The 19,306-nt window shown below is 40.7% G+C and overlaps 1 protein-coding gene across 3 annotated transcripts in view; it reads right to left on the reverse strand.

Annotated features, from left to right (window-relative positions):
* The window catches only part of TGS1 (trimethylguanosine synthase 1), a 47,947-nt gene that overhangs the window by 19,718 nt on the left and 8,923 nt on the right, over positions 1-19,306 (reverse strand). For all 3 annotated transcript variants that reach the window (XM_075584262.1, XM_075584255.1, XM_075584247.1), the window contains 7 exons: positions 12,988-13,074; positions 11,921-12,092; positions 10,639-10,993; positions 9,980-10,126; positions 7,204-7,347; positions 2,985-3,203; positions 1,973-2,049 (listed from right to left, as the gene is read on the reverse strand). In XM_075584262.1, the coding sequence (XP_075440377.1) occupies positions 1,973-2,049; positions 2,985-3,203; positions 7,204-7,347; positions 9,980-10,126; positions 10,639-10,993; positions 11,921-12,092; positions 12,988-13,074 (1,201 nt within the window). The remainder of the gene's footprint in view (positions 1-1,972; positions 2,050-2,984; positions 3,204-7,203; positions 7,348-9,979; positions 10,127-10,638; positions 10,994-11,920; positions 12,093-12,987; positions 13,075-19,306) is intronic.

The raw sequence follows: 19,306 nt of genomic DNA on the forward strand, positions 1-19,306 counted from the left end.
CCCTACCGTACACAGCTTGTGCCACGGGTGCGGACAGGCATGGAGGAATCTCGAGAAGGCTTTAAAAATCGAAAAACGTCCATTGCTAATTAAACACTTTTCACAAGACCACGAGAGTACTTTCTTCTTTAATTTCATTACCAACGTATCATCATGACAGCTCACCATTCTATTACGATAACGTGTTTAGCCCCCTAAACTGGGGCCGCCTTTATAACAGCACAGGTAAAAATAGGTGCATGAAAACATGGAAATCAGAGTGATTAGTGAGTAGCTGGGAGGCTCTGGCAGGCATATTTCTGTAAATGGGATTGTGCCTGTGTGTTTTCTTAGATGAAAACTTGCCTTGTAGATTATTAATGATGCACCTTGTGTTTACTACAAAGGATTCAAATGTTTTATGAAATAAATGTAATCATTCTGAATTCAAAACACAATGGTAAAAGTTGTTGAATAAAATATGTTTTTACGGAGTCTGTTCTAAACAACTCATGCATACGTTTGCGCTTCTAATCGTAACACGCTGCTGTATTTTTCATTTACATAATAAAGAACGGGGCAAAGTGCTCCTCTATTAGCCCCTGAATGTTAAACTAGAATCAGTCTAAGCATGTTCATGTGATATAGCCAGGGGTGCATCACTGTGACCCAAAACCATATAGCAACAGAAAGAACAATCAGGCTACGTCCATAGTGCAGGAGACGGCGCGAGCTACGTAGCTCGCACCAAAACAAACACTAGGACGACAATGTATTTGTGTATAGTGCGCGTGCACATGCACTGCAGGGAAACCGGCGCTTCGCACTACAACCAAGTTTGAATTTTCCACGTGACGGCCGGGTCACTCGAGCGGTTTGCCCAATGAGGGCGAACCAGCTCCATGATATCACGGCCGCACCCCCCCCCCCCGTCACCTCTGCCTGCACGAAAGGAAATATCTCCTGCTGCATGCGAGCTTGCGCTGCGCCAAGGAGCGCAGAAGCTAGCGCGTTCCACTATAGCAGAGTCGTCAGGCATAAAGAAGACGCCCTAAAGTCAGACGTTAACCGCCACTCATGAAATAGTTATATAACTTAAAGCAGGTTGCTTTATTTCCCTCTCACTTTGTAACTAATTACTTCCATTTTATAAGTAACCATTTTAACATATCACTAGTCTTATTGCGTGACAAAAGATCACGTAACTGTACGCGTTTAGGGCATCTTTTCTTTGACGGACACACACAATCTCCGATTCGGATATGAAACCATTATGGTGTAGAAACAAAAACACAACTTTTGAGTCTGCCATAATATATCTTTAATATCTTCTATTTCTTGACCCATTAGAATACAACCTATACATTTAAAAAAAACATTTTTTTTTAAATATCCAAGTCATGTATTCAGAAAAAGCAAGAAAGACGACGAGTGGAAGGCAAAGTGAGACATTCGTGCTTTACTACGACAGAAAAGATATTCCTACAATTCAATAAATTGCAGTGTGTGTAATAAGATAGTACAAGGAAGAATCATTTTTTTCTTTGAGCACCCTAATGCAACCAATAGGAGTTGTGATCTTAGTAAATGTTGATTACACTTGGTAAGGATTGATTACACTTGGTAAGGGATTGATAACACTTGGTAACGGATTGATTACACTTGGTAAGGGATTGATTACACTTGGTAAGGGATTGATTACACTTGGTAAGGGATTGATTACACTTGGTAAGGGATTGATTACACTTGGTAACCTACTGTGTCTAAGTTTCCCATTAAACCTCTTATCGATTGTAAGCTCTTTGGAGCAGGGATTTCCTTTCCTATTGACTGATTTTGCTGCACTTATTGTATAATTATAATTCCCTGAACTGTATTCTTTGTGAAGCGCTGAGTACACTTTTGCCGCTATACAAATAAAGACATAAAGACATACAATACAAGGAAAAGTCTGAATACAACACATTATTCACTGTAACAAGAAAAGACCTACCTGCTCAACATCAGCATTGCGTGGCAAGAAATATACAATATTCTTCGTTATCTGCTGGGACAGTCTGAAAATTTCAAATGTGGAATAGAGTAAAGGAAAATAAACAAATATGCTGACAATATTCCTGTTACAGAGCTCACAGGGCTACTATAAACTGGGTGGAAGCACAAGTAACAAAACTAAACTTCACCCCCAAAAAAACAGTAATAGTAGTCATTTTAAGGTATGTTTATGGTTCCCCCAGAAACCTCAACCGCAAACGAGCAACAATTTAATATTTTACACTTCCAGATATGCACCAAAAAAAAATAAAAACTTTTTTTGTGAAGTTAGATTTGGCTTCTTAAGTTCCACAGAACCCCCAAAAGAGACCAATATTAGAGGTAAGAAGAGGGAAAAGAAAATATTGGTTAATATAGTTCATTTGAAGGATAAGTGCTTCGAGGGTGCACGGTTTACAACGTCAGTGCTAAAGAAAGTAAAGAAATATATTTGTTTCTTAGAGTCCGCGTCTACATTAAGCAATGCAGAGTATTTGTTGATGCTAAAACTGCCATCTCTCTCCCTTTCGCTCTGATGGTTTTGGTGAGCATTTTAATATTAACTTGTTGAGGTTGAGATCTAACTGGACCAACATGAGTTCTACATAGATGAAAGAATAGTGGAGAGATGTCACAGGTCTCTTCTGGTCTACACAATGGCCAATTAAAACAATCTGCAGCACCTCTATATGTCTCCAGGACCAATAATACTAATGGAACATTAAATCACCTAACAAAAAACTTGACAAGGGCTCTTAACTGAAATTGCGGAAATGATATGTAAGCACCATAAGTAGGTGTATAGTATTAGTTATGAAGTCGTTCATCACAAGTGATGGTAAATGAATTTTTAATTGCTTGCCCCAATGAAAATGCTGTTTTTTTTTTATCTAACACGCCTCTGATTTTCTCTAAAACAGTCACTAGAATCCGAGTCTGGTTTTGCCGGCTTCCGCCCCACTGTAAAGGATATCCATCAGGGGACATCATTGTTCTGATATCGAAGGTCTCTGCGCTGGCATAGTCAGGACCTCCCCATGGAGGGCTGAGGAAGACCACGTCCCCTTTCAGATCAGAAGCCAGGCTCATGAAGTCTGCCAGTATGAACTCGATCCGATCTGCCACATTGTACACCTCTGCATTGTTGCGAGCAAGATCCAGCTTCACTGGGTCAATATCAACAGCAATGACTAAAGAAAGCAGAGCAAAAACATACTTTATAGCACCAGTGTAACTGGAGAATTACCAGGAATGAGCAACTGTCCTCGACTGTGGAGCCAAATCCACTCCTCAAGGGCCACCAACAGGTCAGGTTTTAAGGATATCCCTGCATCAGCACAGGTGGCTCAGTCTGAGTCTTTGACAACCACCTGTGCTGAACCAGACAGTCTGAAAACCTGACCTGTTGGTAGCCCTTGAGGACTGGAGATGGCCACCCCTGTATTAAGTTGATACAAAGAGATTTTCACAAATTAAGGATACCGCTGAAACGTCTAGGGCAAGGTGCCCAACTCCAGGCCTCAAGAACCACCAACAGCTCAGATTTCAAGGGTATTCCTGCTTCTGCACGTGTGTCAGTCACAATGACCTGTGCTGAAGCAGGGCTATCCTTAGAGCCTGAGCTGTTGGGGGTTCTCGAGAAGTGGAGTTGGGAAGCACTCTTCTAAGGCACTTCATCCCCCCAAATACATATAGCATGACTTTCAGTATATATTTCTCACCTGGACAGAAAACAGGATGCCAAGCATCTATTTATTTGATATGCAAATCAGGCAGACTGAGAAGTGTATCCAGTCCTCGTATAAATACTATGACAAAGATACCCAAACCAAGGGCTGTGTACACAAGTCATCTGAACCACAAGTAATAAATAATCCCGTTATGTCTCATTTATATGTAGAAGTTTTGTTCAGGTAAGAGAGTCGTCAGGGACACCCCTTTCAGAAATAAAATACCCAGATTATAACTTTAACATGCGAATTCTGACTGCCAAAGTTGGGCACACTAAAGTCATTTAAACATGTTTCCATGAATTTAGGGAGGGCAGGTGTTTGATTAGAGTCAGTTATTATAATTCAGGTGCCATCTAATATATATGAATATATATATATATATATATGAATATATATATATATATACATACATACATATACATATACAGTGTTCGACAAACCTATACATTTGCTCGCCCCGGGCGAGTGGATTTAACCCCCGGGCGAGTAAATATTGGCCCAAGCAGCACACGTTTGGTACTAGGTGGCGAGTAGATTTTTTTGTGTGGCGAGTAGATTTTTTGGTGATTTGTCAACCACTGTGTGTGTGTGTGTGTGTGTATATATATATATATAAATCTCAGACTGTCACCTTTGCCTAGATAAGGAAGATTAGCCAAATTACCCATCTACTTTGAGTGCTATGAAATAGGAAGAATGTTATTACTTTTTAATGGCCTTTGGTGTTTATGTTTACTGTAAGTACCGCTCTTCTCTCTTGACCTTTATTCACTTATCTTATAGGATGATCATGCAATAGGTGCTCATCCATTCTGTCCCCCCTGTAAGCAGTTAAGTTTATTACAAATGTTTAGTTATAAATCCCTTCCCCATTATTATTGTGGGTTGCATCACCATTGATACCATCTAGTCCATGCCACTAGTACCAATATGATGATTCTCATGATATAGTTGATTATATAGTTTATCTATTCTATACTGTGTCACATGTAACAATCAGGAACATCAACAGTATAGATCTATAAGGGGTTATCAATTAATGATTACTACGCTAATCATATAAGTAATCTTTTTATGTTCGCCATGTGCAATACTGTATTAAATAATCTTTTCCATGACCTGAATATGTTCTGCCTAAGGCGGAGATAATTGTAAATTATGTATTATCTGTGATATGATATGTGGTATCAATATGCCCACTTATAGCATCTATTTTGGTTTGTTGTTTATCTTAGATAACAGCCCCTTAAGTGTTCATCTGTATTCTAGTCTATGTTCTACTTAGTTATATATAGATCTGTACATATCCTAACCCCTGATTCAATGTCTCTCATCTGTTTTTACAGTTTAGATCAAACATCTAGTAATAATCTTGTGGTTAGATCTAACTAAATTTTCTGGTCCCCTCATTATCAATAAGTTTGATGTGTCATTATGATGATTTGCTAATATACTATCCAAATATAATATACTATTGACCTCTAGTCCTAAGTACAATTCTTAAGTACAATTCTCTTTATTGCTGGCATTTAAAGAGTTGGCTCTAAACTATCCACAAAAAATTAGCCCATATCAATTTAGTGAGCTTTGGGAACACTTAGCAACTGTGCATAAGCATATCCTAGCTTTTACCAAATATATAACTTGTTCTAATTGTAGGGGCATTAAGCTCCATTCAATTCACCTTCCAATTGCTCTTGTGTATGTATGTAATTTTGTTATGTTTTCTGTTACCCAGCCTAGCGATTATAGTTGCCATACAACATATATAATGTTTAAATTTTTAGTCTAATATCTATTGGCATACTTACATATATGAGGTTAACTTGTGCTCCTCAATATGATCCCTGATTAGATTAGGGCAACCAGATATTATGGTACTAAAACTAATTGACCATATAGGCTGAGGCACAGACCAATACTGTTATAAGTATACACTATGTAATTCTCTTTTCTTATAATATACCTAGATATCGCTTGTTTGGGTAATAGAGACACCTTGCTCATTATATGTTCATCATTCGTTTTTAATTAGCAACCGTCACGGAGTTAAAGTTTTTAATATAATTGTATGCAATTATCCAATCAGTCACAGGAGGTGGGTATATATACCAGGGGTGGGGAGACACAATGGTATTATGCCCCTGAGGAAGCCCTAGAGGAGAAACGCGTAGGGCAGACCCTGCAGTCATTGCAGACACTACAAACCGAGCAGAGTGAGACGCGCTGCAGACCGGAGAGGAGAGAGCGCTGTGACGTCATCGGAGGTCGAAGTCTCGCGAGAATTGGAGCCGGAGCACGTGACGCGGAAGTAAACCAGGCTAGTAGCAGTGCAGTGGACCGGACACCTTACTCTACGAGTGTGAGAGACTCAATTCAAACTCTCAACTGCTTGATATTATTTCACACCATGTGAGTGAGATACTGTTTGTTATTTTTTAGATAGTTTTTATAATAAAAGATTTTACACTATCCTTGTTCCATTGTCCCTCTTCCCCCCCCCTCCCCCCCTCCCCCTCTCCCCCCCTCCCCGGTGAGCTCTATCCTATGCTAAGGAGACACGCGGCTGCAGATGAAAAGGTGACCCCTGAAGTAAGCAGCACACGTGGAGAGTCTGAGATCCATGCAAACAGCGAGGAAATACCAGTACCAGTGTTCCTGAATCCCAGTGGTGGATTAAAGTCTTATATTTGGCTGATTAAGTGTAAGTGTATATCTTACCACCTTAACTCTGATATTAACAGACATACTGCCCTATGATATTTTCCCTTTGTCTCTTTCCTGGCTTATTTGCGCCTAGGTCATCTCTTCCCTACATTATCCATTGCGGCAAGTGTGGAGCCGCAGACCTAATTGGCTGCATTCAAGCAAGAATAGATTGTAAGGTATAACACCTCCTGTTTGACTGATTGGCCAGGGGTAGTTAATATTTTGTACTACAATCCCACTAAGTGTTTGGAATTTGCGCTGATTGTAATCTGTTTTCTATATATATATATATATATATATATATATAAAAATAAAACTAATAAAAGGAGTGAGAATGAATGGAACACAGAAGCTCACCATACTCAGAAGCCAGAATTGTAATCCGACAGGATAATGGATTACTGACAATTCCTGAAGTGCCTAATTGGCATTAAGCCACATCTAAATCATAAAGCGCTTCCAAAAGTAATTATAAATCAAAGATGATAATAATGTACGTAAATAAGGTGTGTGTGTGTGTGTTTTAAATGAGCCAATATAAAAAGCTATAAAAAAAAAACATCTCTTGCTTCATTTTTTGGCAAAGACTTCAATGCTGTTGTATTGTTTACTACATGAAGGGTTTAGGAATTTCCCGAATACTTTGAAGGTGATGTAATCACACAGGGATTGAGCAGCAACCAGTAGAGAGTTGTCAAGTTAAACGCAAGACGGTAAAATGCAAGTCACTGCATTTAAAGATACACACCTCTCTTCCCCGCCTTGGCAAACTGGATGGCATTTCCTCCAACGCCACAGAAAGCATCAACCACAACATCACATTTAAAGGACTGCCTGACACGGCCAGCAATGTGTGCAGCAATTTTCTCTGGGGTCACAGAAAACCAACCTTCTGCATTGGACAGGAATATAAGAGGGAGAAATGATACCCATCATTTTTGCAACATTAAAAGTTTGACATGTAAGGAGAGTGACCATGTTAATCATTTTGTCCCAGGTGTTCCACGTTCAGTGTTAATGATAAATAAGGCGCTTAGCCGCATTCTGTGTGTACAGATGTACATCTTTATTTATATAGTAGCATCCAGGTACATAGCGCTTTACAGCAGTAATACATGTGACATAATACTATAACACATAATAATCGCTTCAGTCACAAAACCATCGAAAAAGGAGTCCCTGCCCCGAAGAGCTTACAGCCCAAGTGGCAAGTGGGAGACAGTAGGAGGATGTTCTGGTAAGTGCGTTTGCCAGGTGTCAGGGTCAGGGCATATGAGCTGTATAGTACACAGATACAGTTCTTGTGTGATCACTTTGCATCGAGTCAGTGACTGCAGCTACAGTACAGTGTTACACAGAATAGCACTCAACTGTTGTGTGATCAGGGGAGTTTTACAGTTTAAACTAAAGACTTGAGACCCTGGGCATAAATATAGGAATTGTGTAATACAGCGGTGCGCAAACTGGGGGGCTTAGACTTTCGGGTTGGGGGGGGGGAGGGGGCGCAGCTCACTTACCCGGCTTCCGTGTCCACTCGTCTCCATGACAACATGGCATCAAATGACGCGACCCAGCGGCGACAAATGACGCTGTGGGTCACGTGACCTGACCCAGAGGCGTCATTTGATGCCACAAGAGAGGGAGGGGGGCGCGACACAGGGGCAGAGCAGGCAGGGGGGCGCTTTATCTGAATTGGGGTTTCTAAATTTTTAAGGTGACAACTGCCTCATTGCTTGATGTAAACACGGCTTTCACTAATGTGACATGATTTTTGTTAAAGTCCAGTATTACCAAGAACAAGGATTAAAGGTTGATAAATAATACAAAGGTTACTTGCATGAAAAATGTGATTTGCGTGCACAGTTATCAGTTCCATGTAACCATTCAGAAACAGAAAGTGGTTAGAAGAAGTTAGTAGTTTAGTTTTTCTTTTTTAACTTTTGATACCCGTTCATTTAAATTAACACTTTCATTGCCAGGAACACCTTGCAAAGCCGTGAACGGGTTAAAGCTGCAGTTCAGTCCTTTTATTTATTTTTTTAAATTTTTTTTTTTTACTTCAATAGTTTCATGTGTGCAATCTCTAATTACCTAAAGAACTGTATAGCTGCAGGTCAATTAGTTCTCCATGTATTGATAGGCGAAATTTGGTGACATAATTAGTGAAGGGATCTGTTTTTCTTCTGCTTCTGTCTCAGTGGAAGCTCATGAATATTCATGAGCACTCCTGCACTGACATGTGCTAGAGGGAGGGCAGGGCTGACAAAGGGGTGTGCCAGGGCTTGTGACAGGACATGAAGGGGCAGTGCCTTAGCAAATGGCTGTTAAATAGAATACAAGAAAATTGGTCTTTCAAAGTTGTTTTTTTAAAAACAGAAAATGCTAAAAGTATTTTTTCTTACTACAGAACTGATTTATTAAAAAAAAAACACACATGCAGGATATTGACTGAACTGCAGCTTTAATTCTTTCCCAAGTGCTCCCCATCAGCATCACAGACTTTAATTTTAAGGTTAACATAATGCCCCTTCTGAGAATCCAGTTGAAGAATGACTTTTAAATTCGAGGTCTGCAAGGAACAGGGGCATATTTAATAACAGTCTTCCGCCATAAGAAGGGGTCCGGTGCCAGAAGAGACCATAGAGCCAATTCACTGGAATGGGCCATCAGAAGGCTAACGGCACTGGAAGGGGTCTTATGGAATAGCACCGCTTGGTAAACATGTGCCATGTCTACCGCAGATCTAAAAGTTCACTTGTCAAAAAATAAAGCGGTAAGGCCCATCAAAAGGTCTTCTAAATCAACAATAGAATATTATAAAGAGGTTGTCGGGTGCGTCCAGAGACGAGCAACTACCTTGATGCAGTTGGAAAGATTTCCAGGCACTCCTGGCCGTTTTTTGCAAAATAAGGGTTTATTTTACATAAAGAATAAACAACGTTTTGTCCATAAAAGCCTTCATCAGGATGAAGATGATTGCTTTGTCTTCATATAAAATAAATACCATTTTGTATTGAAAAAAACCAAGCACAAAAAAAAAAAATCGCAGTTTGGAGTTCCTGGAGATCTGTCCAACACGTACAGAGATCTCACATTATTTGGTTCATGAACATTTTGCAGTCACTCATGAAATCCCGATCTGGAGAAAACTTGAAAGATGTATACATCGTTAGGATACAAACAAACACTTTCCTAATGCTTAGGACATAAAATTTAACTTTTTTGATTTTGGTTTTACAGGACTTAGACCTGCAGTTCAACAAAGGTCATTTCTCATTTAAAGAGTGTAATGCAGGACTTTGAACTACATATTTTGACTTAAACTAGGACATTTACGTTTAATGTACCACTGAGGCCATCCTACACCAGAAGACCCCTTGGGACAATGAAGGTGTATACTTCTTGAAATTAGCTTAACTCTATTGTATCCAAAGGGTTAAACTGATTTTAACTGAAAAAAAAATGCTTTGTGTATATTTCGAAGACAACTTACAGAGCAGCAAAATACCCCACATCTTCCTTACCTTCATCAAGTTTAATCCCTTCATCAAAGCGAGAAAAGAGTCTGTAACGCTGCGCCCAGTATTTTGCCAAGTGAGGAACAGCAGCAATCTCAGGTGGCAAGGAATAGGTTTTCTTTTTACGCCTCTTCTTTTTGCTTTTGACCTCAGCTGCAATAGAGAAGGTTAGAGGTGAGGAAGGTCTATTTTCCCCTGTCCCTGCTATGCAGACCTCACTAGAGTGGAAGGTGACTTCGCTCTCAGCAAAGAGCAGGGGGACAATTGTCGGACAGCCAGGCTTCTGACCGATGACCGACGCCTCCTCATTCCTCTCGGGCTGGTAGGGAGACAGCTTTACGTAATATTACATGGGGTGAGTTTGCCGAGTGCTGAAATGCACTTTCTGCAATGTTGGAAATCAATGGCTGTTTTGGTTTAGTCTCTCTAACATTAGACAATACCATGTAGCAGCTGTGCTACATACCTAGCTGCACTTTACCATCAAATCCAAATTAGCCACAACCTTACATATCTTAATTTGAGAATGTCACTGAAATCAATAAACTGGTCTCATCAATTTACTAGATTATGAACTGAACCACATCAGGAAAAAGGACTCTAGTACAAAAACAAGCTGTAAGAGCTCTCATAAATTATTTTGAAGAAGTAAAAACTCTACTAACGGCTTCTAACCACTTCTGTTTCGATCTGTAAATAGTCTGGAATATCCAGGGAAACCAGCTGCCTTGTCGAATGATGCTGCTGCTGCTTTCCAGAGCAGGGAACGGTGTCATCACTTGATTCTTGCTCTGAAAAGTTTGTGACCAGTGAACACCAGATGGAGTTGGAGGGCAGTGTGCTGCTGGTTAGAGGCTTGGGACTTGTGCTCTCAGGAGGGGCGGAGGGTTCTTTAACATCAGACTGGTCTTGACCTTCAGAGTCAGAGCTGCTAGATGAGACCTGCACCTCGTGTAAGGTAACAGTTTCATCTAATGTCGCCTCGACAGGTCCACTCAACTCTTTCAGGAAGGCTTGGACCTAAAAACAAGAAAATCAAGATGGTATGTCCTGGAGGGGGAAGAGGAAATCATGCTTTGCAATATTTTGATTTTAAAAATATTATAATATACATGCATAAAACATAATAATGACGATACTAATCATGTCATGGTCTTTGCTAGTAACCCACAGTCCAGATCTGAAATTAATATGCCTACAAAATGTGTGTGTGTGTTAGATATCTATCTCTCTCTCTCTCTCTGAAACGTGGGTCTCCATGTAGCATCATTCAATAACACCATGCAGGAGTTGGAAGACAATTCCGGCACTTAAGGGATCAATGGATACCTTAAGTAACCGGTATAAGTAAAGGCTTGGTAAGCTACTTATCTCAGCACAGCAAGGAGTTGGGCCTGCTCACAAACGGAATGCGGCAGACAGGACGGCCTCTCACATATGGAATGGAGCCACAAATCACAGGTTAATCCCGGGAACTACATAAATCACTCGCCTGTCAGAATTTCATGGGGCGAGTGGAAATCTTGCCGCCTGCATTATGTTCCTTACGTGTAGTTTGGAGAAACTGAAACCACAGAAGGGTCTCTCCCAAGGTATACAGGCATACCCCGCATTAACGTACGCAATGGGACCGGAGCATGTATGTAAAGCGAAAATGTACTTAAAGTGAAGCACTACCTTTTCCCACTAATCGATGCAAGTACTGTACTGCAATTGTCATATACATGCATAACTGATGTAAATAACGCATTTGTAACAGGCTCTATAGTCTCCCCGCTTGCGCACAGCTTCGGGACAGGTAGGGAGCCGGTATTGCTGTTCAGGACGTGATGACAGGCGCATGCGTGAGCTGCCGTTTGCCTATTGGGCGATATGTACTTACTCGCGAGTGTACTTAAAGTGAGTGTACTTAAAGTGGGGTATGCCTGTAATTAGATATACGGTTACCTTGTTCACAGTTTGACTCTGTGGTGGCTTTGCTTCGACTGCCTCTGTGAAAAAGATGTGCCTGTTCTTGGCACTGACTGGTCTGTGCATGTCCAGGAACTGGGACCTGTGCTTGACACCTCTCTCCAGATAGTGCAGAGTCCTGCGGCTGAAGTGCGAAATCCCCCCGTATCTGTCAGAATATGCAAATATCCGTCAGCAAAACATTACATGCGCCATACCGAGAAGAGCGGAGCTAGTACTATCCCTGTCACTGCCAAAGGGGCCAGCAACAAATTGCAAAATAAAGTCTCAAAACCAATAACCTCCATTTACATTGGATGTCAAAGTGTTGAGACATACATCCACGTGCACTTGCAAATTAAGCCACAGGCCTCACCCAACTTACTGTACATGTACTTATTTTCACATTCAAATACTGAAGCTGTGCCCGAGTATGTCCATCACATTAGGACACTAGATTTTTCGTTTTTTAGAGCGTAAAATTTAAAGCAACGTAGTTTCTGAAAATGTAGATCTAATTTTACTCCCCTAATTTACAAAGCAAAAATGGTAGATATATTCAGTAGGAACCCTTGTAGTGTCTTTATCGAAAAAACAAACGCTCACCCACCGCCACATAACATGTTGAGACGTTGCACCCAAATATTGAGTTTCAAGAATGTAGCATTTGGCTGAATTTAAATGAACCACTCTCCCAAAAACGTAAAGTCTCAACATATAGCAGCCTATATTTATTTGAAAAAAAATATAGGTCATATTTACTAAGCCAGTGATTCCCAACTCCAGTCCTCAAGTGCAATAAACAGGTCAGGTTTTAAGGATCTCTCTGCTTCAGCACAGGTGGCACAATCAAAATGACCGAGCCACTAATAAAATCGTTTGAAATGTGATAAATGCACCTAAAATAGATATTGTAAAATTATTTTCCTTTTTCTGGGCTAAAGTTGCCTGTTGCACAGAACTTGCGACACTACCTCACGGGGGAAATTCATGATTTATTTAATCACAAACACTTCAATGCTTAATAAAAAGAAATAAATAAAATGGAAGGATAAGGTTCTTACTTCTGTCCTGTGCCGTGTTTTAGTCCCAAAACAGTGGAGGCCTCTTCAAGGACCCCACAAGGGTTCTCTTCTGCATCCAGTTCGTGACTACAAATTTGATAAAAAATAATTTCATTGTGCGACAAAACCAGTCCAAGAACAGAAAAACAAACAGCAGCAACTGTTTCCAAGCCAATACAAGCATCCCTATGTGTGACAGATGTGTGCAGTAACTAATAATAATTGGGAAAAAATTACCCACACAAGACATTAACATGTTGCAAACTGCAAAGATCAGGAGAAGTTCTAAAATGAAGAAGTCCAGCCTCAAACTTCTTAAAGAAAATACCGAACTTAAAGTTCTTCACATCTGTAGGAAATTGTTTAACCCGTCTTAAAAAGAATTAAAACAGAATTAACAGGCAACACAGGTTTAAAAGAATCCTGAAATAGAATCCCTATTAGTACAGAAAGAGACGTCTCTCGACACTGCCAGATGGGCCAGCAGCATATTGAGCTGTGATGCGTTGCAGACCCTCCTACCAGCAAAAATAATTGACATTTTTACCAATCTTTACTTCTACATTATTCCTCCATGGTAGTCAGTAAATAGAAGAAGAACCCTCCAAAGGCTTGCTTGGAGACAGAGCGGGGAAATATATAAAAACTTCCAGTTTCCCCAGTACAAGGACTCCCTTGAGACACCAGAGACCAGTCATATTTCTATCATAGATAAACATACAATAATACGAGAACCCACTCATCCCTACCCCATCCCAACTGTTAATGCAAAAATTGGGAAAAAGTATAACTACCATAGAGTACTGGAGGAAAAGGAAATATTGGTAAAACCAGTTCTCCATTTCCCTTCCCATATTTATGTTGGCCAGAACCTTAAAGGGATAACAAATAAGTTAGTATAGGGAATGTCTCTCCTGCTTAAATCACTCTACTGGCTACCTATTAAACTCAATCACTTACAAAAATTCTCCTCACTTTTAAAGCTTTACACTCTGACCGTCCTTACATCTCAGCCCTAATTTCTCACTATACACTTGTATGACTCTTGCGTTCTGCTCAATGATGTTTTCTGTCTACCCTTTTTGTATCAAAAGCCCTCTCCCACCTCAACCCGCTCACTTCCTGTCCCACACCTCTGGAATGCCCGTCTCCTCAATATCCGACTGGCATCCTCTCTCTCCACCTATAGGACCTTTTTTAAAGCACACCTCTTTAACGAAACATATAGGTAGCTCCACTGGCCGATACTATACAACACAGATGCACTGATCTTGACCCCTTGCAGACGCAGTTACCATAACACCCCCGTCTCTGAAAGTTCTCACTACATAAACACTTAGATTGTAAGCTCTTCGGGGCAAGGATTCCCTTTCCTATTGTTACTTTCATGTCTGAAGCACTTATTCCTACTAGGTGTTATATGATGTCACGTGTATTACTGTTGTGAAGCTCTATGTACCTGGATGGAACTATATAAAGACATACAAGAGAGATAAATGCCTGGTGCACACAAAATGGCAATATGACTCAGTCTGGGGTGCAGGCAGAAGGGCTGGGATCCTAAACAATATAAAATAAAAAACAAATCTGCAGCACTCGGCCAAGGAATATATTCAGCAAAAGGTTTTAATTCACACCCCCATATGGAAAAACCACACAAAATGGAGCAACGTTTCAGACCAAAAGATTCTTTCCCAAGCGCTAGATTTTTTTGTATTTTATAAATAAAAGACATACATACGACTTCCTGCAAAACCATTCTACCAATCTTGATGTCGCTAGTGTTTATAAAGTGTGAAAAGAGGACTAGGCTACAGCTCCGCAAATTTCATATGGATGCACTTTGGTAAATTCTGCCCATGGTGCGAACGTGACCCTTGTCTGATTGGCTTTCATTTTGGAGGGTGAGCCCTTCTGTTTCTTGATATGCAAGATGAATACAATTATTGATCCATCATGAGATTGTGTTTGATGCTCTATGGCCTTTCCTTTGCCAGGAAAAAAAAAACCTTGATCCTACGTTTGGAATTTTTCAGGTTGTCTGCAGATGTACTTTTAAGGAACGTACTTCAAAAGTGTGCAAGCCTTTTTCTGTTATGTGGTGGGCGAGGAAAAAAAAATGGCAGCACAATTATCTCGATTTAAATGAAAACTAGACACTGGATTTGAATTGAGGGTCTGTTCCCATCATGATTTTATCTGCACGGATATTGAAGGATTGCTAATGTAATGGCAGAGACAGTTTTCAATGTCTATTTTATCAGAGTTCTCTTGCTGTTGTTAAAAATGATAGGCTGCGAGTTGATTACCAAATTAAGGTTCCAGGTGGTAAATGGAGAGACTAATTTTTGAGTTAAAGTGGGATATATGTTGATCGTCTGCGATTTCTCCACAGAGCAGAGTTCTTAATGATGAATTTTGAAACTTTGTCATGAGGGAGACTGCAGGAGCGGGTTGGACCTCGGTGGCCTGAACAGCGGGAAGCAGGCAAGACTCGTCAGGGTCGCAGGCAGATGGCAGATAGTGTGGTCGGGGGTCACAGGCAGAGGTCGGAGGCAGGTGGCGTGATCGGGTTCACAGGCAGAGGTCACTGGTCGGCGGCAGGCAAGGATCGTCTGGGTCACAGGCAGGGTTCGGTGGCAGGCAAGGATCGTCGGGGTCCAGCCACGGGTTGGCAGAAGGAAGGCAGGAACAGGAACTGAGACCAGGGACTCACAAGCAGGAAACAAGCCAGTACATAGGAAGGATCTTTAATAAGTCATCAGGACTCCACATGGAACAGAAGCAGAAGCATGGGCATAAGGAGTCAGGACACAAAACAAGACCAGGAGATACAGGAAACAGGAACTTATAAATTTCCCTAGCAAATTCCAATCTGGCTTTCGCCCCAAACACTCCACCGTAACTACCCTGCTAAAAGTTTGCAATGAAATCTAGTGTGGAATGAAACGGGGACAACTCACTGGTACAATAGTCCTAGATTTTGCAAAGGCTTTTGATACTGTTGATCATGCTATCCTGCTTAAACTTCAGTGCTCTGGAATAGGGAAGCATGCTTTAAAACTGGTTTCAGTCCTACCTATCAGGTAGATCCCAATATGTGTCTCTCAGGCTCCAACTCCTTGGATATCACTTGTGGTGTCCCGCAAGGCTGTGTTCTGGGGCCCCTACTCTTCTGTGTTTATCAATGATCTTCCCACAGCTTGTAAGGAAGCTTCAATACACATGTATGCAGATGACAATATCTTACTCGAAAACTGTTTTTAAACAGTGACAAGACTGTAACAATGGTATTTGGGACCAAGACTAAATTTTTAAAGCTTCCAGTGACTGAGCTCCAGATCAGAACCAACGCTAACACCACCCTAACTCCTGTTACTAGTTTTAAATACCTGGGCATATGGTTTTACTCCCACTTAACATTCGGGATGCACATTGATACCCTGACAGCCAAAACCTATGTCAAACTAGGTGTACTTTACAGGAACAAATGCCAATTATCAACTATGGAGACATAGTATACGGCTCGGCACCCCAAACCCACCTTAGCAAACTTGACACACTCTACAACTCAATATGCCATTTTGTTCTCCAATGCAACTAAAACACACATCACTGCGAAATGCTCAAAGAACTAGATTGGTCATCATTTAGTCTAGGCTCAAAGTTCACCTTTGCTGTTTTGCCTTCAAATACTTTCTGAGCAAGCTACCTATCTGAACAAGCTCCTCACTCCTACCCCATGCAGCACTTATCTAAGATCTGACTCCAAAAGACTGTTCATGGTCCCTAGGCTCAACAAAGTATCCGGCCGCTCCTCCTCTTACAGTGCACCCCATAACTGGAACAACCTACCGGAGACTCTCACGTCCACCAGTTTAATTTCTTTCAAAACCAAAGCTGTCTCACATTTTAATCTGGTCTGTAACTGTTACATACGCCCATAATATATATTATCTTTAACTGTGCATGCAATGTCTTGTATATAATGTAAACACTGTTCACTTATGTAACTGTATTTGTAACCATATATTATTTGTTATTTTAACTCTACGCCCAGGACATACTTGAAAACGAGAGGTAACTCAATGTATTACTTCCTGGTAAAACATTTCTATAAACAAATAAAGACAGACAGAGAAGGAGGACAGGAGCACCAAGAGGAGACAGAGGAAAACCCAGAGCCGACAAACAGCAGCACACCTGGTGGATAGAGAAAGGAACTGGGAGAGAGGGAGATTTAGGAAACTGTCAGGTCTATTCCTGACAAATTTACAGGACAAAGCCCTTGGTCAATGCCTTGCTAGAGGAAATCCCAAATCTATATTACTGTTCTTGTTCTATCCCCTTAAAAATGGCCCTCAATTTCAGAATATTGCTGGGATATTTCTCTTCATACGCTGACCATTGCCCTTGATCATGGAGATCCTGCAGGATGACTCCCCAACCAGTGGAGCTGGCATCAGAGACAGGAATTGCCATTTTAGTCAATGACAGATCCAATGCCTTTTTACACCAACATAGCAAAAGTTTCACTCTGGGAGTAAGTTTTATTATTTGGCATATTTATTGCATTTTGATAGGAATTTGTTTTGCAGCATTGTAAATTGAATCGTTCTCAGAGAACCACTTCTGATGCTGCACAGGGTAGGCCCAGGAATGAAAAGCAAGTTGTTGTCCCTATACCTTCCCCCATCTTCTTTTTAGTAAACTTTAAATGCTCTCATGGATCTTTGCCCCGTTGAAATTTTGACAGACTCCAAGAACAGGTTTCTCATATTTAAGAAAAAAAAAAATATTTTATATACACACGCACACTTTTTTTCCCCCTGGTTGGTTGATCCAGGAGAGCAATAATATTTTTTTTTTCTTCATAGAAATGTGCAGCTAGCACATTGCTTTTGGTGAAAGAGTGAGGGGACCTGGCAATGGCAAATTGTAGAGCTACAAACTTGTGTTGGTCTTGGATGCAGAAACTTGATGATCTTTGTGGATAGGTACTTATCTTTTTTAAATCAATAAGAGCTAAAGAAATCTACTCCCTCTATGGCTGCCATGAGACATCCTAGACTACTTTTTGAATGTCAAACTTTTAATAGGCAATTCCACTGTCAAGTCTATATCAAGGCGAAACCCACCTAATGACTTGGAAACTAGAAAAACAATATATATCGCCTTTCCTTGTCTTTTGGGTCTTTCCCAATTGCAGCGTTCCAAAGCAGATTGTGAATGTTGTTGATTGGGTCTTTAGGTGACACCGATTCCCACTCAATTGAGGTTTCCCTGGCCACTGTTGGAATTCTAGCTTGTTGCCATAACATTATTTCTATGTCTGCCTCCAAAGATACCCCGCTTTCAGGATGGAACCTCCTGAATTTCAGAAATTCCATCTTCTTGTCTGGAATGTACAAATTACAGGTCTAGATCATCTGGGTTTTGAATATTTTGGAAACGTTGGCCAGTAGTTCTCAGTTAAAATAATTTCTTTGTCTTCCTGATAGAAACTGGACAGACAAAACACTTTAAAAGGATTATGGCCTATTTTGTTGTAGAGAAAAATTCAGTGTTAGAAAGGTTATCCAAAATTGCATCAAAGTTCTCTCCGAATAAATATAGCCCTGTAAAATATAACAAGATTAAAGTTATTCTTTGAAGGAGTATCTGCAGGTCAAGCTTTCAACCATAATGCGGAGCGGGCTGCTACTGCCAAAGCTGAAGATCTTGCCCCATCCTAATCATGTCAAATGATGCATCGCAAGTAAAGCCAATTGCTTCCTTGAAGATATCAAAGCACTTAACGGATTTGATTGCTAGAAACTCCTCTTTCCAAGTCCTCCTGAATATTGCTGGCCAAATCCTCAAAGTTCTGGATACACAGATAGTTGTTGCTGGTTAGAATGTGGCACTCGGCATACGGCTTTCCTAACGTTTCCTCTAACCTTCTTTCCATCCCAGGAGGAGGAACGGTCTTTCAAGGGGGATCATCGTTCTGCGTGCTAGCCAAAACAAAGCGACTTATGGTGGTTTATCCCAATTCTTGGCGTCTTGCTCATTCTGGTGAATTTTCGATTGGCCGAATATCTTGTAGAAATTATATCTGAAATGGAAAGCAGCTGGCCTGCCCCAGGTTCCCTACAAAGACTTTACCCAATGAAAGCAAATCTGTTTGGGTATCCGATTTCCAGAGTAGCCTTCATATGTTTAATGACAAATGAACTGGTCAATTGCTTAAGAGAAAACGCAATTTTTCTGGAAGGTCTTTTTTAGCCTCTGAAGAGAAAAATCGTTTTCCAGACGGACTAAATGTCTACATCTGAAT

The sequence above is a fragment of the Ascaphus truei genome, chromosome 2 (genome assembly GCF_040206685.1).
Source record: "Ascaphus truei isolate aAscTru1 chromosome 2, aAscTru1.hap1, whole genome shotgun sequence".
Lineage (NCBI taxonomy): Eukaryota > Metazoa > Chordata > Amphibia > Anura > Ascaphidae > Ascaphus > Ascaphus truei.